The sequence below is a fragment of the Halyomorpha halys genome, unplaced genomic scaffold (assembly GCF_000696795.3).
Source record: "Halyomorpha halys isolate HHAL.00 unplaced genomic scaffold, Hhal_1.1 Scaffold297.1, whole genome shotgun sequence".
NCBI lineage: Eukaryota > Metazoa > Arthropoda > Insecta > Hemiptera > Pentatomidae > Halyomorpha > Halyomorpha halys.
In genome coordinates this window covers 1541776-1567807 of record NW_027109687.1, presented here as the reverse complement: position 1 = coordinate 1567807, position 26032 = coordinate 1541776, and the positions used below count along the sequence as shown (strand labels likewise).

At 32.2% G+C, this 26032-nt stretch overlaps 2 protein-coding genes across 9 annotated transcripts in view; one reads left to right on the top strand and one right to left on the bottom strand.

The window, feature by feature from the left end:
* Adck5 (aarF domain containing kinase 5) overlaps positions 1 to 26032 on the bottom strand; it is a 43998-nt gene that overhangs the window by 14277 nt on the left and 3689 nt on the right. For 4 of the 8 annotated variants that reach the window (XR_010843575.1, XM_067047857.1, XM_067047862.1 and 1 more), the window contains exons 1-3: positions 2119 to 2180; positions 328 to 592; positions 25 to 250 (exon numbers count right to left, since the gene is read on the bottom strand). Coding sequence is in view for 7 of the 8 variants with exons in the window: in XM_067047857.1 (XP_066903958.1) it covers positions 25 to 250; positions 328 to 592; positions 2119 to 2176 (549 nt within the window). In the remaining variant the exon portion in view is untranslated. Of the gene's footprint in view, positions 1 to 24; positions 251 to 327; positions 593 to 1718; positions 1949 to 2118; positions 2271 to 19715; positions 19892 to 26032 lie in introns of those variants that run through there. The other 4 variants (XM_067047859.1, XM_067047858.1, XM_067047861.1 and 1 more) reach the window with 4 other exon arrangements.
* Coq7 (ubiquinone biosynthesis protein COQ7, mitochondrial) lies at positions 2246 to 10727 on the top strand. The gene is made up of 2 exons (XM_014420900.3): positions 2246 to 2382; positions 9748 to 10727. Exon 2 carries the CDS (start codon positions 9757 to 9759, stop codon positions 10348 to 10350), a length of 594 nt encoding a protein of 197 aa, XP_014276386.1. The 5' UTR covers positions 2246 to 2382; positions 9748 to 9756; the 3' UTR covers positions 10351 to 10727.

The window sequence follows — 26032 nt, the reverse complement described above, 5'->3', positions numbered from 1 at the left end:
AAGAAAAAGAGATGCCTTACTAACTCTTAAATTTTCAATATATTCAGATGGTAGGATATGATCCATTACAACAAGACCTTGTCCAAGTTTTATGTAGAGACCTCCATTTTTAAGACAACCCTCAAGAATACGCTGTGCCGCTCTAGTGTGGACTTTAGAAAGAATTCCTTCATAGGCTGGATCATCTTCCGGAACACCCCAAGGACTCCAAAAATAATCCAGTGTTATAACAGCACCAATTTTTGAAGACCTACAGAAATTATTTAATGCTGATAATTTAATTATTTAAGTACTTTTGTGGGTTTAAAGAAAACAAAGCAGCATTACCTGATAAATCTAGTGATACCGCCTAGCGTTACTCTAATAAATCTCCTTTCACTTTCAGGTCTCGAAAAGTAATAAATTAGGCCAGCTCCAAATGAGGTAGCAACTACAGTTGAATAAATTACCCAACGTCTATTGGTTTTTGGTTTTTCATATTTTATGCACGCTTTTGGCTGAAGATAGAAAGTAGACTTTACTAGCTTGATTGGCAAACGATTTTTGTAGCAATGCCTAAAAGCATTCCTTATTGAAAAAACAGTCATATCATCTGGAAAAAAAATCAATATTTCTATTAATTAAAAAAAAAAGAAAGAAAAAGATTCTTAATTTGATAAAAAGTAAAAATAAAAGTTTGATATCTATTAAAGCCTATTAGTCTTACAAGAATAATTAATCTTCACCTTTAAATGTCGCTGTATTTGAAAACTTAAATCCATAATATTAAATAGTACATCATGGTAATAATCATGTACAACCACCAATATAAAACAGTTGGTGCAATCAATAAAAGTATCAAGTTTTGGTTGAAAGATGTTATTAATAAAAATTCAAATATATATATTTTATATATAATTACTTCAAAATGAACATATGTCCAAGTTATGATCAACTTTGTCACAACCATTAATCATTTTAATGAATATCAAAATGATAACTGGATGATCTCTTATTGCAACAAATAATAAATGAACATTAGAGTTTCAAACAATTTAATTGATAATTGAATGAAATAAATAAATAAAATGCACCTTGTATAATGATGTAATACCAATAATCATTTGATTCACAATTGTATAATATAAGCAACTTCAATGATTTAAAATAATATAAACTTACATACACATTTTTAAACACTGGGAAGTTATTGTTTTAAACTGACCCACTAGTTCCAATTGAATCAATACAGTAATGACTAGAACTAAATAAAAATTATGGAGAGTTCAAATATATTCCAAGAATGTCCGGTTCAGAACTGTGCAAGTTCAATAAACACCTGAGTCAGATATTTATTTTGCAGCTTCAAAAGATAAATCTAGGTATATAAGTCCTACACAGCAATCTAAAGCTGCAATTATGGAACCAAATTAATACTCATTAGTGAATTCAGAGCTTGTCAATGATCACCAGTATGAGGCCAGAGCGCAGTGAGAAAGAGAAGAAACAGTAACAAGTATATTTTTACTTTTGCACCATATTACACAATCTACACAATGTTTCTTGTTAAGATAGATACTTCAATTTTTTTCAAAGCAGCGATTAACAAAATCATTTTTCACAGAACTATTCTTGAACTATAAAAGTCCAATTTATAGTCAACGATTTAAGTGAAGTACAAATAAATAACACAATTCTATGGGGAAACCACTCATAAGTTTAAATATCTACCAACATACCTGAGGAGTTAATCAAAAGAGGTAGTGTAATCCACTGTCAGACAAGTGAAAATAGAAAGCTAATCAGAGCAGGCAAACCAAAGAAAGCCTACCACTTAAAATTCTGATCAGAATAGTGTTGGCACTAGATGGGGAATACAACAAAATGTAAAGGGAGGATTGTTCATAGAATGTTTTCATCATGAGATACACATTAATTACTTTTATTCATCATTCGCTATCTTAATGATTAATATATATATTTTTTGTCTGAATCAATTACAACTCAATTAACTGAATACTGATTTTAATAATCTTTAATTCAATATATAATTTGAAGGCCTCAACTATAAAATAGTAAATTAGTGAAATATATTCCTCAGCAAGTGTATAAAGCACCTGAATAACTTTTCAAACATACATCTATATTTTTCATGAGGATTAATTAAAAAGGTAACTTTGACTTGCCTATAAAACATAACCTCCTCCACTGTCACATTGACATTACCCTAAAGCGCTCCATCACCTACAACAGTATTCCCTGATTGGTCAGGGAAAGCCAATCCTGACCAACTACTAATAAATAACTTGAATAAAACAGAAATCAGCTGGTTTTCCATCTTTGCTCGGTGGAGTAGACTTCGTTGGATTTGATTGTAGAAAACGGGAAGGGAATAGTTTTTAGGTAAGTCACTTTTAAATATGTAATATTTAATTTAGAATGAATTATGTTTTAATTTTTCTTTGAAGTAACTTTCTCTTGACTTTAAGTTGTTCTTTTGCTTCCTCAGTGGAGTGTTTTCATTAAAATGTTTTGATTAAATATAGATAAATCATTATCTGTTTGATTTCTAGGCATTTTCATTAAATAAGCTCCATTTGACTTCTCAATGTCAATATTTACCCCTTTTTTAACTATGTGCCATATATTTATTTAATATTACCTGTAAATAAACTAGTTCATAAAAGAATTGTCTGTTTTTATTTTTGTTTCTTTACAATGATTAAAAATAGTTTAATGTTCATTTCAATTTTGGGTGCTATACTTCAAGATTTTATACCTACAACTTATTTTCATGTCTTGCATATTTATTATTATTTACTCTTTTTTTTACGAGATATTTGCTAAAATTAACAAGAACAACAAATATACTTTTATTATTTAAACCTATGCCATTGTTAATTTTTATGCTTCGCAACTTATAGGTAACTAACTATGAGTAATGATTTTCAAAATTTAAATTGATGTTTACATGACGTAACATTACAGAAGATGCACCTACTGATTCTACTCTCGGTATCGAAAACGTTGAGCAGCTCAGCTGAGCCATGGAGAACGACGTTAGCTGAACGCTTGGTAGAACTCAGCTGATATTGTTCAATAAATACTCCCCCTTCTATCGTGAACATCAGCTGATAGGTGTCATTGAACTGAATGTTTATTTATTTTTGAAATCCTTCGTACACCTCCTTCGTATGTTATAACGTTTTGTCAATATTTTTATTTTATAAGAAAGATTGTACAATTAATTGTTCCTTCTATTGATTTACTTTCAAAATAGTTAATAAATTTGCGCCGTATTTTGGATTTTTATTGTTATTCTGCGTTATCACATATCGCTGATTTGCTTGAATAGTGGCACATCTTACAAAAAAAAAATATTTTTATTCAGAATAAGACGTCTTCCAAAGATAGTATAGTATACGTTAGACTGCGGTTACTTTCTTTACTGATTTGTTGTAAATTAATTCAAGTCTTCGAAACACTCTATAGAGTACCTTAAACACAAAATAAAAATGGAGCTTTTTTTGTCAGATGTGCCACTATTCAAGCAAAGCAGCGATATTTGTACTTAACCCACTTATGTGAAGTTAAAGTTTTTATTTTTCTAAGTACATCAGAGGTTCTCCAGATTATAGAACTGAGATCTGCTGATGGTAGAACTTAGCTGATATTGTTCAATGAATTATTCCCCTTCTGCCGTGAACATCAGCTGATTAGTGTCATTTCATCGAATGTTCAATAAATCATTCGAATTATTTACTTAATAGTTTTGAGTAATCTATTTCAATATTATTTTTATTATTATTATATTATTTCTTAAAAGTTACGTTATTAAACAACATACTAGTTAAAATCATTATTTATTTAGTATTCAGAGGTGACAAACTTAAAAAATAAATAAATAATGTTACTTAGAAATACATTCTTGATTTTTTACCTGAAAAATCTTGAATTACTTCTTTAAATTTTATTTTTTTAAATACACCAGTTTCTTTCGAATTTATACCTCAGTACTCTTTACGTTTAAATAACAGAAAAAACCTACTTTACCCGATGCGATATCTGTTATTTATTTTTTCTTAAAAAAAGAAAGAATGGAACAAACGTTATAGATAGGTTGTAAAAATTTACACCACTCTCTGAAATTCATTGAAACACCTGGAAATCAATAGTAGGTTCAACTTAAGGCTGTTTCCATCGATGAGAGAAATCACTAAAAACATTTAAAAGAATAAAGAAATGTTTATGTATATTCCTATTTTTCAAATTTAATATACATATAGCTCCTCCAGGTTGAGGAAACACAACAGTATTCACTCATACATAAATACAGCACATCGAACACACGGTCACCAATAGTACTATTACTGTTTTTAGTACAGTGGTTTCCAACTTTAATTTTTTTAAGCGGTGGAAACTCTTTGGTAGTAGTAGGAAAATGGCGGAACCCTTTTAGTAGAAGTAGGAAAGTTGTGGAAATCTTATATTAGCATTTTATACAAATAAAGTGATCCGTCATTTCAGCAAAATCTAAGAAAGGCTAGAATACATAATTTGCAAAACATGTGAGATGGTATGGTTTAAAACTGCTGTTGAAGTAGAATGACCCTTTCCTAAATTAGTTTCCAGAACCGCTGCTCTAGGATGATCTTTCCTACGTACCTTTCCCAGTTGGGGGTGCTGACCAAGAGTACTGAGGTGGCAGCCCGACTACTTGGATCGACCAAAGCTAGTTAAGCCACTTATCTACTCCCAAATGTTTAAAAATATTGAGTTACATGAAGCAAACGAAAAAACGACGAGTTGATTTCAAGAAAAATATATTTAGCTTGAAGAAGATAACTAGGATTGGAATATTCGGACATTAAGGCAAAACAGTTTGCTGAGGAGATGGAAAATACAGGCTTGCAATTCTGGTTTTGATGTGAGATGGTATGAAGTTACTATATTCTAAACATATTGCAGGAGGAGCAGGGCACATTTATGGGATCGAATTTCCCTGCACTAAAAATGCTAAAAGAAGACTATAGAATTCTATAGAGTCTATAGATAAGAAGCCTAGTAGAAAGAGTACTTATGGCAAGTTTCAAGTCAAAGATTAGAAATATTAACATATTTCAGTGTTAGGCACCAACATAACCTTCAGGAATGAACAAGAGAAGTAAATTGTATTACTAGTTAAAGAAAGGAGTATGGGGAACTCTGAAAAGGGACATCAAAAAATCGCAATAGGTGATATAATTTCAAGATAGAAAATTGATGGTTTAGGTCACATTATGGTAAGACAAGGGCTAGAAAAATGATTGAAACGTTTTCAATATTGTGTTTTGTACATGATCTTGTCATAGGTGATCTGAAGTCGCGAGTACATCGGGTTTGTGAAGCAAAGATTAGTTTATCTTGTAATCTATGTTTATTAGGATCTCAATTCGGATTAGTTTTTCGCACCAGAAAGAGATAGAGTTATATAATTCGAGATAAAATGAAATCCAGACTACGTTGTTAGACTTAGTGAAGTTGTCTATGGTTTCTCGGCTTCGAAACCATTATGTATACGATATTGATTTCGCCTGTGCTTTAAAACAGTTTGTTTAAATTCTTAACTGGATTTACCCGATTATTGTTGCCATCAAACATAGTCCTGGCATTGCTTTCCTCATCCTTGCCAGATCAACTTCATCTGACCCTTTGGCCCTTGGCCAAAAAGTATTTTTAAAATTTTTGTTTTGGTAAGAAGATGAAAATAGGAGCTTTTTAAACCATTAACTAATTTACCTATAATGTATTTAAGGTGTTAAAAAAAGTGGCCACAGTAGATTTGCTTTGAAAGTTCTTGTTTCTTAACAAAACTTTTACTGTGATATTTTGTTCTGATATCAATAATTTTAGAACAATAATCGCTACAACTGGATGAAATGGGGAAAGATGATCATATTTAAAATTCCACAATGTTGACCGGATTTTCCTATCTTCCTGGAAGTATGGAGAGTATTTCTTGAAGTTTTCTCTTTTCCTAATAACTTTTTGAAAACCTCTTTGATTTTTCTACCATTTGTTTATTCTAGCGTGCGGGGGTTAAGAAATGTACAAAAATATTAGCAAACTATTTATTGGTAACCAGCATTTTAAGCACAGTTTGTGAGTTATCATTTTTTTAATTGGAAATAGATTATAAAATCTTGAATTTACCAACTTTCAAATTATTGGGGGAAATGACACCCCATCCATCCTCTGCCTCGTAACGACGCCCCTGAATATTAGTTATATATTGAAAAGTCACCTTTGTAAGTCCATTAATTTTCAATTATATTAACTTTTATTTTAACATTTTTGAGTAAAGTTTCCGAGAAGCATTTATTTCACGGATACAATGGTTTGTCTCTACTTGCATTGTTATTCATTTACTAAATACAGATTTTTCACTAAAAAAAAAAAAAAGTGTTCATTATTCAATAAATCTAAAAGTTTTTCGTTCTCTCTATATAATTTAATTTTTTTTTTGCAGTTGCACTCTTTTCAACGCCAGAACTTCAATTATAAGAATTAAACACCTTCTTTACAAAATACATTATTCATTTAGCGTTTAGGTTGCTATCTTTCCGATTCTTTAAAAGAGAAGCAGCATTCGACTATATATGGTGACTAACGATTTCGAGTTGGCAGTTTCTTCGTGGCTGCCTACAACCTCGCATTTATTATTTTTTATCATTAAGTCACTTCGCCCGCGATCATTTTTTACCGTTTTTATATAAGTTATGAATTAAAGTAGGATGGAGTAGTCACCCGAAGGTCAAATATTTAAAGTCACCTATTTCAATTTAAAGGTAATCATTACCACATCGAATAACAAGGTGTGATTGATCTGCCATTACAACTACCGACATACCCACATATATTGACAAGGGCCTTAACCTATCGGCCCAAAATATATCCTCGTGCCTGATACTATAGTACAACTGCCTCCCTGATTACACGTATACCAGGACCCGTTGGAGATTTATTTTACTCTTGAGTGAGAGGTCAGTCGACGACTTTTATTAATTAATTTTAAAATTCTATTGTTAAGCGATTGGATCATGAACTGATTCTTCATCTCATTTGTGTAAGTGTGCAGGACAAAATGGAGTTAGCTCTTCCACTGCCCCAGTATTATTAACTGTATTGATACATTAATGAGAACATACCAGAAGCGGCGTTGGTTCGAGCCCGTCATGAGTGGATTAAATTTAATTTCGTGGCGGCCCCACGGAACGAATCTTGAGCTTTCCACTCTGGCTAGAATAGATCGGTAAACTGTGGGATAACCAGGTCATATACCAGAAATGGCCAGGTAGAAGGGAAAACAAAAAAAAAAAAAAAAAAACCTGAAGGGTCTCAGGTTCAGTACCTGCTTGGAAAGAAAACTGTGTTTTTAGACCAACTGTTGTGCAAGGATCACGCTCAAGCCTCAGGTTTTTTCTCCAATTAAGGACACCCATTTTACAGAGGTTGGATGTTCCCCAGGAGGTTCTTCCGAACCCGGAGTCGATCCACGACTGATCTAACAGAAAATAATTATTAGGTGTAGATAGTTGACCATAGATTAATGATTGGAGAAGTTTGTCGGGGGGGGGGGGGTCTCATATGATATTTTTTACAAACTGATACTTGACTTCCTGATGTTATACGCAGGCTAGCCTCAGCTATGCTGGTTTGACGCAAGCTACATCGGTCATATGCTATCACTATTATGATTATATAAATTTCCCTGTCAAATATCTGTTTCTGAATGGCTAAAATGTTCCATTTATAAAAAAAAATAAATAAATAAAATTTCATTATACGTATTCTCTTTAATCTTTTTCTTGTTATTATTTTAGGATTACTGGACTCAATACCATTTTTTTTTACACTTAATATTTTTATCTTCAAGAGACAGATATATTTTCCCCCGTGTATTGGCAGAAATATGAATACTGCTTACTATGTTGCAGAAGGGAAAATAAATATTTAATGTAAATTTTCTTATATAGATTGGGCGAACGATATTTAATTACTATTACTTTATTCATGACCTTTATTTATGAAATATTGTTTGAAAAATGAAGTTATTATTAATTCGAAAGGTTAATAGAGCTTCTACGTGATATTAAAAAAAATAAAAATAAAATAAAATAGATGCAACTAGTTCTGACTCAACCTTGTGAGTGTAACGGATCAATACACCTTTACACAGCGCACTGTGTACCGCTCATCTTTCAATGCCGTTAGTCTAAAAGAGAAAAAGTATTTTTTATACTGTATCCATTCTGTAGTCGTACAAATTGATCAAAACTCTAGCCTAAAGTTTGGTAAACAACTCTTGTATTAAATCGTATTATTTTATTAATGTTCAAGCTGACACAAAATTAAACCCAAATATGGAATAAGAACCACCCATCATTTTTTGTGATATCATGTTTTATAATTTACATCGAATTTACAATTAAATTCGTTTATATGAAAAAAAAATTAGTAACGCGCTCCTAATGCTACCATTGATTATATAACGCAATTTCACAAACATATCCATTAGTCCCTCATTATCCGTTTGCATTCAGTTACAAGTGTAAGTTGACGACTTGATCTAGCTGTGTTGGTAAAATACATATATTTAGGTCCTAACTGTTTTTTTTTTTTTGTCTCAGGGATTCTCAAACTTTGGGGGTTGAAAGAGAGAAGGTTGGTGGAATCTAGAGGTAGTAGTAAAAGAGCCCATAGGAAAAAAAATCTGTTATTTCTCCCCAATTTTTTATTACTTAATGAAAACTATGTATAATGACTAATAATTAGTTAAAATTACTATGTATAATTAGACCAAATTGATGAGACTGCCCAATATAGTTAGGGGAAACAAGAAATGGTGGCAGTTCCAAAACGTTAAAAATTCTAATTTTTCAATCGGAGCTCCTTATCGGTAAAACCACCTACAACAATAGTAAGCCTAACATAACATCATTTAAAGTAGGATAAATTTGCTAAAATATGATCTGCAGTAGAGCTGTTTACAATCAATATTTCCCGAGCTTCAGGTTTTTTAAAAGCAACATTTTATAAAAACTTTACTGAAAAATCAATAGTTAGTGAATTTATTGTGGGAAATCAATCATGAGACGATAGATGCCTATTAGCACTCAAATTATAGCTAGTTTAATGTGCTCTAGTGTAGTTTATCTTCCAAGAGTAGTAGTTTTCATGATACTTATTAAAATAAATTAATTTCTAATTGTTTGGACAAAATTTCTTTCTTTGAGAGTTGAAAGAGAGGGAAATAAGTGTGGTGATATAGGGGTGAAACATACCCATTATTTGTTGAATGATATTAATATCCTATTTTATTAACATAAAAAGACTTCCACATTTTATGATTATGTCGCACAACGCCACAAACCAAATGAGTCGCTAGTTCATATCATATTTTCACATTAATCATCTGTCAATAACCATTACAACCTTACAAGATTAATATATGAGGCGTTCGGTCGTAAAACATGGTAGCTGGCAAAATGAAAACTCGTACCTCATAATATTTGTTAGTTATTTTATTACTTTATATGCTTCCAATGCCCTGAACAAAGTATTTAATATTTATGTTGATCTTCATGATCATTTGGTGAAATGGCTGAACTGTCCTAGGAATTTATTTTATTATTATCTTTTTTAAAATTTGTTTTTTTGTTACCAAACTTTCCAAATAATCCAATAGAAGTTTCTAGTACCACGCTAATTGAATTTTTGGTGTTTTAGCGTTGGAGAATGTCTTTAAAAACATCCCTAAGGGCCCTGGGGAGGCTTCAGGCCGCCCAATACTCGACTGCGGTTTCTCAGAAAGCGGATGAAGCATTAGCAAGCATGATAAGAGTTGACCATGCTGGTGAGTTTGGAGCAGACCGGATATATGCGGGACAGATGGCCGTCCTGGGTAATACCAAAGTAGGACCAAAGATAAAGGAGATGTGGGAGCAGGAGAAGTTCCACAGAAGTACGTTCGAGAATCTGATCCAGGAGTACAGGGTGCGGCCGACCGCCTTACTCCCGTTTTGGGACTTGGCAGGATTTGCTTTGGGCGCAGGAACAGCCCTCCTTGGGGAGAAAGGGGCCATGGCTTGTACCGTCGCCGTGGAGTCGGTGATCGTGGACCACTACAACGATCAGCTGAGGACTCTGATGAACAATCCAGATGTGGACCCCAAAGTGATGCAGATCATCAAGCAGTTCAGGGATGAAGAACAAGAGCATCACGACACCGGGATCAAGTACGGAGCTGAGGAGGCTCCCTTCTATGAGGCCCTTAGCAACATCATCAAGGGTGGTTGCAAGGTCGCTATAGAACTGTCTAAGAGGTTTTAAAGAAGAGAAATCCGAGATCATATTTTTAAATATTTAATCAATGATACCAATATATAGATAATTTGTATTTATTGAAGAATCTTGTCAATAGTCATGTAATTAAAATATATTTATAATTAGCGCTTGTGTGTTATTTGTATTATACTTTTCATAAAATATAAAATCTAGGTTGCTTGACTTCCTGAAATATATTCAATGTTTAACACTGACTTCTATGTATGATAGAAATGTTACTGGATATATTCTAATGTAATTTTGATGCAATTAGTACAATTTTAATCATCTCTTTGTTTCTTAATATACTTTTGCATTATAAAATAATATATGATTATCAATAAATGCAAGTTAATGTTTTGCAATAAAATATTAATATCATACTCACAGAGTATTACCCTATACATTAATCCCATTTCATTTCCGTTTTCATGATAGTTAAATTAGTAATTACCATGGTCTAATCTAAACCTAATGGTTTTCTTTCCCATTTGTATACCCTGCTTGCCAATTTCCAGATACAATGTTAAATTTGCATAATAATATTCAGATCAGGTGAAAAACTTAATTAAAATTGTCTGACCTAATTATTTATTTTGAAAATACAAAGTTATTTATTTCGTAATTTGTATTTTTAACAATTACTACTGTATATACACGGGTAACTTAATTATAGGAATCAACATGATAGTCCATTGCCAAGGTAAAGTCGCTGGTAGGTGGCCAGATTACATTAACCATGGAGCCAAGGCTGCCTATATCTAGCGACCATCTCACAGTTTTGCAACTAATTTGCGTAAGTGCTTGTTGGGTAAAGGGTCACTAAAGTTTAAGCCTCGCTCGTAAATCATTAGCCAATAGTATTGCTCGATAGTCAATTCTAAATTGAATTTACAACCGTACAATGACGATGTTAATGCTGAATATATTTTAGCGATTCAATGCCTTTAATTACTATATTTTTATATTCCAACATTAATAAAAGAGGGCTCAAAATTAAAAAAGTAATTTTCCATTTATACTTAAATAAGATTTTTAAAAATCCGGTTTAGTTATAACAATTTTTTCTTCTGTTATTTAAAATTTGACTCAACCCTAGAAGGCCCTTTTGGATAAATTGGTTAATTTTAAAGTAATATTCTTTTATTTTTAATTGTTATGAAGAATATGCTTTAACATATTCATATTTACTGTTCGAAAATAATATACGTATATTTTTGTAGAATATAATTTTATTAGTTGCGTTTACATCATTACGGCTGGATTCGTTAAAACGTATTGTAAATGATTAATTAAACTAAATTAAATTAATTAATTTTGTTTTAAAATATTTAATGAATAGAATTTTATTCGATTGGTCAAATTTGTGTTGATAAAAATTATTTATAATGATGGATATGTAGTACTCCGTTGATAAAATGAAGATGATATATTTGAAGATGAGATCCGTTTTCACAGTGACAGTTTTCAGTTGTGATAGGACTATCAGAACTTAACATTACGGGTTCTATCCTTGTTTACAAAATAGTAGTTCAACATTGTGGTAATAAGCAGGAGTATTGACGGATTGAACAAAAATTTGAGCATAGAACTTAATTTCAATTACTATTATACTTAAAACTAGGTAAAATAAACCTGTAAGTACAATGTACTTATGTAGGTGAAAATAAACACAGAAGACGGTTTTTCGCGGCGGGAAGCAATATCTGACCGAGGCAGTCAGGCGGTCTGGTTGTACTATGTTGCATCTTCTCCGTCAGACAGAACGCTGTCTACCACCGAAGGTTAGTCTTTGTCGCGACGATAAGCGATCCACTTACCAACAAATTTATAGATTGCCTGTGTGACCGCCCTACCGATGTCTTTGCCTGCGACTAAAATTACTGACCAAACGGAAGTATTCATTGCAACAGTGCGTAAATATATCTTTGAATCATCACAAAACCTCAATTTACACGAACTTTATAAAAAATTAAAAAAAAAAAAAAGACTGGAGCGTGGAATGAGATAGCTGAAGAAGTCAAGTAAGTAATATAGCGATCTGATTTACCCAACATCGCCTTCCTTTTTGTTTAATGTCTTTCGCTAAGCTAATAATAATAACAAAAGTTCTTCGTCAAACGAGTTCATAATAGAAAAACTATCACAACCATGGACCGACCACACAAGATATTGCGTTCTGCGTGGCGTCAAGTTATCGCAGACCGCTGCGACGACCGCTGGATCACTGCCCGTATAGGCCACACGGAAGGTGGCCTAGCTTGTAGGATATATGTTACAAATAAATTTAATGTGCACCAGTGCATCTGTCTTTAATAGGTCTTCGTTAGGGCCAGTACTACACTAACAGACATTTTAATAAGAATAAAAGAAATTGTATATATAGGCGGAGCAGTAGTAGTATAGTCAGTTTACTCATAACGGTGTATTTTATTTTTCTCTGTTCTCTGTCTTATAACATCCTCGATTATATTTTATTACATATAATAGGAAGGTTTCTCGAGCGGTTATCTTACGCGCACCGAAGGAATTTGCTCTTGGCATTTTCGAAAATTGTCCTCTCAAATATACATGGTCTTTTTATATAGTTTCAAGAGTAGTCTAACGACCCTCTGGCATCAACAAACTGCTGCCAGGTTTTTTCATTGTTCATAGGCTTCCTGGAAATCTTCCAGCGGAATCGAGTCGAATATCTTGCCTCTCAGGAATCTTTAGTCCTGGGCTGTAGGGTGGGTGCGGCAGTGTGACTAGATTGAATTTGGCTAAAACTTCGGTGGCGAGGAGCGTCATATGAGAGGACGCCTCGTCATGGTGAAGGACTCAATCGTTTCTAATCAATGAGTGGATTCGATCGTTAAAACAGTAATTAATCCAGTAATCAATAAGACGAAAAGTTCTTGCACTACCTCAATTTTCATAATTTCGGCTTACTGAAAATCTCTCATTGTGGTAATCGTCTTCAACATTCTCTCGGCTATCTTTGAACTACTTAAGTCACATGAAAACCATTGTACGTGCCATAGCTTCTTCTGTTTAGGCCACTTGAATCATATCAAAAGTCTCTGTACCGGTCTTTTCCAATTTCACTCAGACCTTCATTAAATACCACCGTTCCAAGTGGTGCTGAATTTTTTAGTTTTCGACGGAACTCCCTGACATGCACTCACTTCACTAACGATCTACTCACTCCAGCATCTCAGAGACAACTGCTGCTTGTGCTGTATGTGAGTGGATATCCAAATCTACCTTACCTATTTGCGAATCCTTGCCCTGTTACAGGACCCTTCCGTGGCTTACCATGTTATGCATAGAACCAGTGCTCTAAATAATGGATTTTAAAATTGTCCTTACATTAAAGTTGATATTAAATTTATCAAAGATCCATAATTTAATGACTTTTCGTAGTTAATTGGATTATTGTTTGTATTTTGTACTTTTTTTAATTATAATTAAATATATTTAAAGATGACATCGTATAAATATTATAGGAAACAAATAATGAGTAATTGAGAATTTTCATCAATAGGTTTTATTATGTAGGGTAAACGAAATGGGATATTTAACAGCCAATGACCACATGGAATAAACAAAGTAATCACTGAGATAAATGTAGCAAATTGGAAAATGATAACCTTAGATAGGAGGAGAAAACAGAGATATGGCAGGTTTACTAACGTGACAAAATATGGACGACAAAAGGTCTGTCTACTAAGCAAACAGATAAAATACAATTTTTATTTTATTTTTTTATATTTCAATGATGGTGATGAGTGATGTTTGCGGATAAGCTTCTATAGCCTTATGCTATTGTTAAAATAATAAATAAATCGTAGATTTATAAATCTCACTAGAATTTTAAAGAAGTTGGGATTTTTAAACATTTAAATTATTATATAGCATGTTTCATATTTACGCCTAGGAATGCAATCATTTCGGCTTGTGGTTGAATTCAAAACTTTTAAATACAAATATGGTTAATGAATACTTCAAAGAACACAATGTTTCTTGAGAATGCCAAGGCATAACAACATTTACCTCAAGCCAGCTTGTCGCCCATGGGCTATTTTAATTGTAGCTAGAGTGTGAGTTGATGTGTACGTGACTGTTTGAAGGCTATGGATTTTAAAGTTTATCTTTGTTTAGTATTTTATGGAAAATGGATAGCGTGCACTATTTTTAAGTTATTGATGGATGAAATAAAAGCTTATGCATCCTTATTATTTTCAATTGCTGCATTTTTGGAAATACAAATCCTATTAGAAAAAAGTTCAATAAAATTGTGTTTTAAAAATGCATTGAAATGACACGATCAAATCGAATTTGAAATGTGTACTTCCTAATACATAACCTATTTTGCTTGTATCTCGAAACCTACTGGCTCTACGACAAAATTATGTAGAAATAAAATTAAAGATATAAGAAGTTTCTATAAATTTCGTATGTACACAATAAGGCGGGAGAGGGCATTCGAATATCGTAGAAATCCTGCCTAGTGCCTAACAGGTGATTTCATCCTTAATTGTTTACTGAATGTTTTACTTTTTTTTTTTTTAAATTAACTGAGTGTTACAAAATTGTTCATAAAATTAGCAGGTTAATCGGAATAAAAGGATGAAACGCCAATTCTAATTTTACTCATATTTAAAGTAAAAATTAAAATTTAATATTGGAAGAAGATAGTTGACCGTATGAAGTAGATTGTAGGAAAAGAGTTTGGGTGGTGGTCAATAAAGATATCAAAATAGTAAAATAAAACTATTTATTGTTAACGAACGTTTCGCCATCGATACCAGAAAATCTTATCTGCATACTCCTTACTTCTTTACTGTCGGAGGTAGGGAAGCTTTTCAGTATGCAGGAAATCATAAAAATTGTATCCTCCGAATCAGAAATTTTCACTCGCACTTTACGTTTTAGACATCAAGGAACAAATTTGGTTCCTTGTACATCTGCCTGTAATCAAATTTTTCTTCGGGCCTAATCGGTCTAACATGTTGGTCCGAATTTGATGGAATTTCAAATCAAATTCCGTCCGATGCTTTCGCTTAACCTGCGTAAACGTCTATACTACATTTCAAAAACGGCCCTACCGGTTTGGCCCTAATTCGGACGGTAATTAGGGATTAGTGTGAAAAAAATTTATAATTTCATAACTAATATCGATTCACCATGCACAAAAGTATTCTTCTTGTCATGGATATTTCAAACCCTGCTTCTCCCATAGATACACGACTAATCAAGTTGTAACGTTAAAATTTCGGTATTTAAATACCTAACTACCCACTAGGAAAGGTGAGGAAGGTATCAAGGACACAAACTGACTTATGAACTTGGTAGATTTTTTTTAATGGCTGTAAAATTTTTAAAAAAAATATTTGGCATGAGAAATAAGAGCATAAATATTCAATTTATTATTGATTAGAAAAAATAAATCGGATAAACTGCTCAAGCTGGTTTTGCACACACCATTATGAAGGACCCATTGTCCTTCAAAGCTCTTTCGTCACTCTGTGGAAGTTTGCAGTTCGTACCAAGGTTTTGTATGATGGCATTCTCCGAGACTCAAACAAATTTGCATTACGCCTTCTCAAGTACAAAAAAAAAAAAAAAAAAAGAAAATAATTAAGATATAGAACGACTTTCAGAATATTGAATAACATTCTGATATTCATATCTTCTTAGTTAAAAAAATAATAAATACATAATTTCCTCTATAAATTAACCATAATAATCTTGATTAAATTCAAAATATTTCATAATTACAAATTAAACGGTTTTTTTTAGCTATGTGCTCTTTAAAAATTTTCGAATTATTTAAAAACGTATTGACCAAAGATATTTAAAGTCATTAAATCAGAATCTGATCTAATTTTAACTTTCACTTACCTATATATGAAGTATATAGTATGTTGATGTATTGCAATGGTAAAAAATTTCAAATTCAAGTTTTTGACGAAAAAATATGTTTTGAGGTTATGTACCCTTTTAGGAAAATTGTCTGGGTGATCAGCCTGGTTTAAAAACGAAAATTTGTACGAAACTGAAATTGCACATTTAAGGTGGTCGTTCATCCGGACGTGACAGCATCTTTTTCAGTAAAATCGACTGACAGGAAGTGCCAGTATCGATTTATCACAATTTTCCCGAAAACAGCTCCAAATATTTTAATTTAATTCAATATTTCAATGTACAATTAAGTATCATATAATATCAGATGAATCTTATCCTCATTGACATAAGTTCACAGGATATTTTAGGATTTTCTTAAAAATTCTTCTTCTAAAGTATCTTTGATTTTGATTGTTTGAAATAATTGACCATTTCACATTTTAACTAGTAATAAAAAATGAATAAATTTAAGCTATAAAAGGATTTGTTAATTAACTTAACAGTAAGAGAAAAAATATTTTTCCAGGTTTAAAACACTATTCCGGTAAGAAGATAAGTAAAATAGACGTATAGTATAGTGCTGGAAGGCTTAAGATTATACAAAAACTATATTTTACACATAAAGTCGTAGAATGTAAAAGAGAATCACAAAAAACGTGTAAATAAAAATTCTGCTTGAATATTAGTTTGACTATAAAGGCGCACGCGCAATGGGTTCAGTCGGATGAATGATTTCGTCACCATAATTATTTGACAATTAATTTTCTAATTTTACTTAACCTATAATAAGCCTTTCAGTTGACAGGATAACTCCATATAATATAAATTAAATGATTACAAAATAATAAATAGGAAAAAGACCCAATTCTGGCATACTTTTGTAAAGAAAAATAATAAAATTTTGCTACGAAAAATAATATTTTACTACTTTACATTTTTAAGTACTTTTTCCGAAAACCGTTGAAATTTGAAGTCAATCAACTATCAACTGAAAAGCTCATTTTTGGAAAGTTTGGCCATTATGGCTAGTATAGAAATATCTGTAGAAACTAGAGAAGATTAATTTCAACTCTGATTAAAGTGGTAAGCGAAAGTTGTATGATGCGCATTGAATTTTAAGAATTCTTAAGTGTAGATCAAATACAAGAATAGAATAAGTATGAGTTGGGATTAGACACTCTAATAACTCCATTCGAGATCTAGGACATATTTTAATGAGGTGTAGATAGTTGACAGTAGATTAATAATTGGAGAAGATGGTCGGGGGAGGGAAAGGCAAAAAGGGATGCGGTAAAAAAAATAGCACAATTTGCCCAGATTTTTTTATAACCTGAAAAATATTTTGATGTGGAGTATAAATTTATATTTATGGTACGCTAATTTATTATTAATAATTGGAGAAGATGGGGGGGGGGGGGGGGTGCGGTCAGCGAAAAGAACATATGAATAATAATTTTCAATTAAACGGCATGAATAAATAATTTTTTGTTTATTTATGGTCTTTTTGCTGAGCGCCCCCTCCTCCCCCAACCTTCGCCTCCAATTATTAATCACATTTTAAGGCTGAATTCAATTTTGGACGAGGAAGGATCAGGTTTGATAAAGAATACTCTCTATATATATTTTAACATTGAGTTTCCTCTTGCGTGTATCCAATTTTCCACGCAATAGATCTTTGATCATTGCTATGATGTCCGTAAGGCCCTTGAACTACTGAGATAAGGGCAAGCTGCTGGTATCAAGTCTGCACACACGTGTCACATCACAATGAATGAAGATGAGTCATATTGTTTATAAAATATAGAATATCTGCTTTATTATGTCTAATGGCTATGAAAAATATACTTAAAAAAATACTTAAGGCGAGCATCAGTTCAATAGAATTACCTTTACATAATATTAAATAATTATTATAATATTATCAATGATATCTTTATTTTAAAAACATCCTCAAAACCTTTGTGATTTCAACGATTATTTGTTTATTATTTTGAGTCTAGAACTAAAAAAAAAAAGATTTTAAAAATAATCTCGTAATATAGAATTTGTTATAAATTATCTACGATTTAAGAATGGCATATTTTAAAAGACAAGGCCAAGGAATTAGCTGCCAACATCTGTTGGCTTACAGGTGGAACCAAGATTTATTTAAAATAATATAAATAAGTTTTAAAATGAAACCATCGACATCAAAAGATCTTCAGAATTTGCACTATATTAATAACTAATTTATTTAATAGAAAAGGCACTGTTTTTTTCTGAATTTAAAACAAAAAAAAATTTCTATTATTTCGTTCGGGTCGAGATTAAAGTGACAGTACAAGGGTCCAAGAGGAGATAAAAGGCAGTTATTTTACCCCAATTTTTTATTATTTTAATGGACACCATGTATAATTACTAGTAAAAATTTATGAGTCTGCCAGGTGTAGGTAGGGGGGAGGGGAACTATAGTTTTTTTTTGTAACGCTGTTGTAAGCATTAAAAACTAATATATTTTTTTTCTCGGTGCTCTATACCATTAAAACTACCAACAACACAAGAAAACCTAAGCGAACATCATTTAGACTAAAGTAAATTTGCTGTACATGTGAGCTATAATAGAGCTATTTACATTAAACTTTTTCCGAGATTCATAGCTTTTTAAAAGGCAACATTTTATAAAAAATGCGCTGAAAAATCAGTAGTTAGTGAATCTATTTTTGTTAAATCTATATCTCAAAAAATATTTGACTTATGGATGTCTATTAGCACTCCAATTAAAGTTAATTTAGTGTACTATAATGTATCTTATGACGTTTATCTTAGTAGGAGTGGTAGTTTTCGTGGTATAAAATGTTGATATCTGGCTGTTCGAACTAAATGCTTGATTTATGAATAAATAAATCTGAGGAACCATTGCATGTACGGATGTCTAGCTACATTCAAATAATAGCATAATGTTCCATAAAGCTGTTTATGACGTATATCTTGGTAGAAGTAGTAATTGTTATGATATTTGCAAAAATTAATTGATTTCTAGTTGTTCGAACAAAATGTCATATGTAAAATTCACATTCATACGCAATTATCATAAAAACTACTACTCTTCGAAGATAAATGTCATAAGCTACGTTATATCACAAACTAGCTTAATTTGAGTTCTAGCAGACATCTGTACGTATAATGGTTCCTGAGATATTGATTTCCCAAAATAAAATAACGGTTGTTCAGTACATTTTAATGAAATGTTGCTTTTTTGAAAACTTTATCTCCGCAACTATTAAACGTAAATAGCTCTTTTAGAGCTTATATTTTAGCACATTTTCTCTCTATGGGCCTCATCCAAAATATTTAATTCAACACTTAAACGCAAACTTTACAATTCATGGAACAAAAAGATATTAGGATGTTCCGATATTCTCATACTTAATTAGTTATTATCATCTTTTTGAAGGCCAATAACTTAGGTCAAAACATCGGCACATATTAAAGCAACATATTACCTAAATGTAAGTTTCATTCCTCACCGTATCCCCTACCATCTTCTTCTTATATATATTCCTATTAGAGCACTATTCCCTTACTTCTTGGGTTCGGGTCCGAGTCCAGCTGAGGCAGATAATTATTTTCTGTTAGATCAGCCGTGGATCGACTCCGGGTTCAGAAGAATCTTCAGTCTCTGTAAAATGGATATCTTTAATTGGAGGAAAAAACTGGGGCTTTAGCGTGATCCTTGCACGACAGTTGGTCTTAAAACACAGCTTTCTTTCCAAGCAGGTACTGAACCCGAGACCCTTCACTTTTTTTTTTTTATTTTCCCTTCTACCTGGCCATTTCTGGTATATGGGCTGGTTATCGTACACTCTATTCTAGCCAGAGTGGAAAGCTCAAGTTTCGTTCCGTGGGACCGTCACGAAATTAAATTTGAACCGCCCATGACCCCTTGATATAGGCCAGATCACTTTAGTTCAGTCCAGTTTTCACATAGTGTGAACCCTACTTGTTCCTGCCTGTAATTTTGCGCTTGGGGTTGGGAAGCGAGGTTTACGGTGCTAGTAGTAGTAGTATGGCGCTTAAGGCATAGAAGTTCGACCATCTTCGACCTCTTAAGGCGGATCTACATGTTGCCCGCTCGCCATGAAACGGAGGTTTGTACAAAAGCTCGGTAAACAAAGGATCCGTCCGAGCAGACCATCCACATGTCTGTGTTTTTCAGAGAGGCAAGCATTGCCGACGTACAAGTGGTTTCAGCCATTGCACTGCACTGGCTATATTATTTTTATTGAGTAAAAAACAGAAAATGAAAGGAGACTAAATGAAATTTGAAACGTAATAAATGAAACGTAAATAAATAATATTAAATATAAAAGTTATTATAACAAGTAACAACAAACACCTTTAACCTCCAAACAGCTCTCAGTTGCAACCAAACAAAGAACAATGGTGGAAATGCTACACGAGCGCTCTCACGAACCCCTTTTATTTGTGTCCAAAAAAACCGACTCTCGACGGATCGGCAACGAGCTTAGGACAACTCGTACCAGCCAAGCCAAGCCACCCATTCACATGCTCGCACATGCCTGAGTTCGCTACGGCTTGGACAACATGTAGATCCGCTTTTAGATAACTCTATGTTCTCATGATGGCTTCTACTGTGGTGGCATGCGTCGTCTTCAATAGGTATTTGTCAAACAACATAGATTTTGACGTCAACACCAAAAGAGACAAACATTTTTCAGTGGAGGTAATCTAAGATGGCGGGGTTTATAAATGAACTAATTGATAATATATGATGCCTACGTATATGATAGTTTCTTTAGTTGAGTCTGACCATAAGCCAGACCATTGTTGAAATTGAATACTAATAGAAACAAACTTTAAATTTGAATAATAAATGAAAGTCTTAAACTGAACAAATGTACTTTTGCACTATCCTAAATTGTAGAATATCCAATCATTCCTGTACTAGTCAGAAAACACAAGTATGTCAAACTAAATAAAGAACCAATATCTGTATTTTCCACAAACAGATCTATTCATATGAAATGCTTTCAAGTAATTGCCTTAGTTGTTAGAACTTGCACTGTGCTCATCTGTAGAATTATTTTAAAAACAATAGATTAGAAAAAACATCTTCAAAAATACTTTTAGTGATCCCTCATAGTACTGCATATCATTTTCTTGAAATACGCAGCTTTTATTTAAATACTAGGAATATAAAAAATCGGTCTAAATGAAAACCTTAATCACAAAACCATACCGTTCTTATTTGCCCTTCAAATTTTTTTAACATAAATATATAAATCATGCCAAACTATTTGGAAGATATCGAATGAACTTTTGTACACGAGCTGATTCATGACCTTTCTTATAGAAAAATATTTCGGGTGAAAGTTGTGTGGTTATACAAGTGAATGTATGCCACACAACATTATTTCTGGCAATGGGCTCTTAATCCTTAAGTACATTCCTTAAAGATATTATAATCTTTAATATATAAAGGGTGCCTTGTAAATGAAGGGCAATATATCTCTTATATATACAAGAGGGGATAGATCTCTTAAGTTACCAAATGTTCATACAGACTATAGTCCGATGCTCTACAGGAAATAAGAAAACTGATGATATTCTGTGTTTTATTAAGCATCACGTTTTTTTACTTGACTTAGCTATCTCATGGGGTCTTATGGATGGACCAATAGCGAACTTTTTTTTTTATTAATCACACTATACTTGTGAATGTTTTTCTCAGCCCATTATTAGAAAAATTATTCATTTAATAAACTTTAAATTTATCGAAGTACAGATTTATGTTGGGATTGGTCTGAATCTGACTCCTGTTTTTTCCAAAAAGTGTGGTTTGGATTCAGGTTTTTGTACATACGTAAATTAGTTTTTTTTAAAAAGGGATGAGGGTAACCTTCAAAAGGAACAAGAAATTTTATATTAACTATCGTTCGATTCAACAGAGGAAAATAATAAATTTAGGAAACTTTCTTAAAATAATATAAAATAACATTACATATTTCCTTTTGTTTCTGTTAGGAATAAAGATTACCTCTTTCAATATTGCGTATAATTTATGGTATACCTTGCATATTTTTTTTATTTTCCAGTGCCATCTCATAATTTTAGATGTATTAATTAATTTAGCTTTAGTTTGTCAAATAACAAATATGTAATTTTATTAAAGCTATCATTGCTAAGCAATTACGTTTCGGAACCACAAATACCAGTATTAGCCTTTCACAGTTCTTTACTGTACTTTCCTTTTTATCGTCATATTTATAATAAAATCAACTATTGTACGGTTTCATAATAAAGTTTATTTTCAACAACATTCCTTCGGTTCCTTTTGTTGGAATATTTCTAAATTTTGCTTTATGTTCATCAACGCCTATAAGAGACAACTAGAAGTACCGAAGGTATTGTGATGCCATGGCGTTTTAGAATCGTAAATACCCTCTTCAGATTTCACTGTTTCTTTACTGTACCATAAACAATGAATAAACGATTTTAAAAAAAAACCTAATACTTTCTTTTTTTTTAATAATTAAGTTTCAATGGTTCTTATATACCTATATTATTTTTTACATGTTATATTACTTAGAATTAAATAGGTAATTCAATGGTTTCGAAAGGAGAACAAAAAAGAATTTTTGGTACAGTAAAAATCTTTTTTAATAGAACAATTTAACTATTATTTTTTCGTTGAGTAAATAATCGTGCTCAGTAAAGATTTTTGTTTTTATTTTACATGCTACGTTTCGACCCTATCATCAGGGCTGAAATTAGAACAATGGTACTGGATATATTTTTATTTTTTTAAGTGAATGATATATTTGAATAAATAAGTGGAATAAAATTATTGAATTTATTCAGTTTTTTGGATTAACTATGAAAAAATTTGTTTACATATCTTTTGTATCTTTTTTTTATTTTTAGACCTGTTCATGGTTTTAATTTTAGTTGACAGCAGACATCCCAACCAATCCTAACACTATCCTCACCACGTATGCCGATGAAACATGTGTGCTCGCAGTTAATAATAACTCATTCCTTGCATCCCAAACTCTCCAATCCCATATCACAACACTCAAAGAATGGTGTCGAAATTAGAGGATAAAAATAAATCCCAACAAATCCCATAAAATTATCGTTACACGTAGTAAAGTTGTAAACCTACCGATTGCCCTATAGTATCATTTATTAATGTTGCTCTTACCCCTGTAGAACAGATCCGCTACCTTGAGCATAGGGAGTCGAGCTTTGGAGCTGCACAAAATCTTCGAATTCCTCTCGTATCCAATCTAAAATCCTTCGTAAAATCCTCAATGCTCCTTACTTTTTCACAAATAAAATCCTCCACAAAGACCTTAATGTTCCATATGTAACCTATCTAGCCCGAATCTGATATCAATCCTTTCTTTATAAATTGCCTAACAATCCAAAACCACTAGTTTCTAATCTTGCTTCCTCTTCCATTCCCGACAATCCTCCGAGTTGTCTGAAAGAAGAAGGCCGCAAGACCTTCTAATCTAGACAATTATTAGCGTACTACCATTGGGTGGTTTCTCTACATGCCTGTATCCCTCCATAGTAAACTTACATCAAATTTACTGGATGAATTTTTATGTAAACAAAGTAGTAAACATCAATAAATAAATATAAAAATTGAGTTGACCAGCATGGACTGAAAAGTTGACAAGTAAAATAAAACTCCTGATTATTTACTACATGATATTTATTTTAAAATTTACTTAATAGTAATCAAAGTCATCTTCGACCTGTATCAGCATACTCAATAAACTATTATCTTCGTCTCTTAATAGTATAAATAGAACGATGGAATTTTTTTTTTACTCTTAATTCTGATTGGTCGTAGTCGTTTTAGTTAAAACTTATTACTTAAACGTAGTAAAGGTTCCATTCTAACAGTTCAAACAATATAATGGGGCCGCACCGTAGCTCAGGGGTTAGGCGCAAGTCTATCGATCTGAGGTTTGTAAGCGGTGCCGGTTCGAGTCCGGGCGTTGACTTTTTCATTAAGTGGCGGTCCCACAAAATGAAAACTTGACACCCAACCCTGGTTAGGATAGGTTGGTCACCTATAGAAAACTTGGTAAACATCACCTTCGACGTGCCTTTAAAAAAACACAATATAATAGTCCATAATTGAAACTTCCGTTGTTTACTTATACTCTTAAGACCAAAAACGCTGGATTTGCTCAAGATTCTAATCTAAAAAAAATATTATGGGTGTGTCCTAGCTAACCTTAAAGGTATTACTAAGCATCGGGAAACCAAGGACCAAAGAAAGTAAGCCATGTTCGAAGTGACCTTCAACTGTAGGATAGGAGGCTTAGATCGAAACCTGAGTGTTAGGACCAAGCACCAACAGCCGCTATCTTAGTGGGGTGGGACGCTGTCCCATAACCCGCTAGTCTAGTCCAAAACACAGAAAAAAGAAAAAGGTCATGCTGACTCGAAGATCCTAAAACCATTTGAGCCGTGCTCAACACAGCACGACCTCGATATTTTTAGTAAAATGATGCTCTTTTCATCCAGAACGGAGGACCCGAAGTCATTTCTCTCATAAAAATATGGTATTTTGTGTCGTTTCTGTTTTTGCGATAGTTTAATTCATCTTAGTTTTGCATAATGGGGAGGAATACTGACTTCTAGTGATAGTCCATCTGATAGAACCAGAGTCACTACTATTCTTTCTACAGAAGAATAATCGATGTTTCCTTCTTTTAGCCTCGAGTTAGTGTCCTAATATCATTTTTGATTCCGTCTAGAATTATCATTTTTTTTTTAATAATTAAAACCGTTCAAACTTAAACGGTAAAAGATATGAAAAATTGATAAGATTCTAAAAAAAAAAAAAAAAACATAAACTATTATATAGTACAGATGTATTGTATATCTACATAAATACTAGATATACCAAGTGTATCTTACGATGTTGAGCATTTTGGTCCATGATGAAATCTGGAACCGATTTGTTTAAAATATTATAGAGAATAAGATAATTATCGAAGCTGATTAGTACCATTTAACCAGAAGATCAATATATTTTTAATAAAGCCATCAAAACTTTAATATTATATAAATTTAATAAATTAAAAACGCTCAACCCTATGTGATTTATTTATAAAAACTTTTTCAGAACTTTTTTATTCTACTATAATATAATTTCAGTAACGTTTCGGTCCTATTATAATAAGTTATCAACATAGGCTTTAAATATTTCTACGATTTGCAGTCTGTATTTGTTATCATTTTAATTTATTTTGTTTTTTGACATCAAGTAAGTAATATTTAATATCAGTTACGTCTTATTCCGATTGAAATAGTCTTGAAAGGGGTTCAATGCCAAATTTACGAGAAAAAAAAAACTTTCTCTAAACTACCTTTAATTTTGGATTATTTGAAATAATAAACTATTTCAAACCGTAGTAGCGATAAAAAATGCATAAATATAAACTATAAAAAAATCAACTAAAGGAGAAAATTAAAGTTTTCATTAGTTGAAATTTACTCGTTTCAAAGTAATAAGTTTGTCCAACAGCCATGAATGGATGTTATGACAATGGGCATAAACTTAAGTAACTATAGTCATAACACGCGAGTAAACATCAAAACAAAGTAAGTAATAGTAGTCTAATACTTAACCTATAAACGAAAATATAGTAAGAAGTGATATCGAGATTAATAATGAAGTTATTAGCTTGAAATTTGGAAGGATTAATTCCAACTCAAAGTAACTTTCATCTTTAAAGGGGCTAAGTGAAAGATAGCACTGCGCTATTTTATA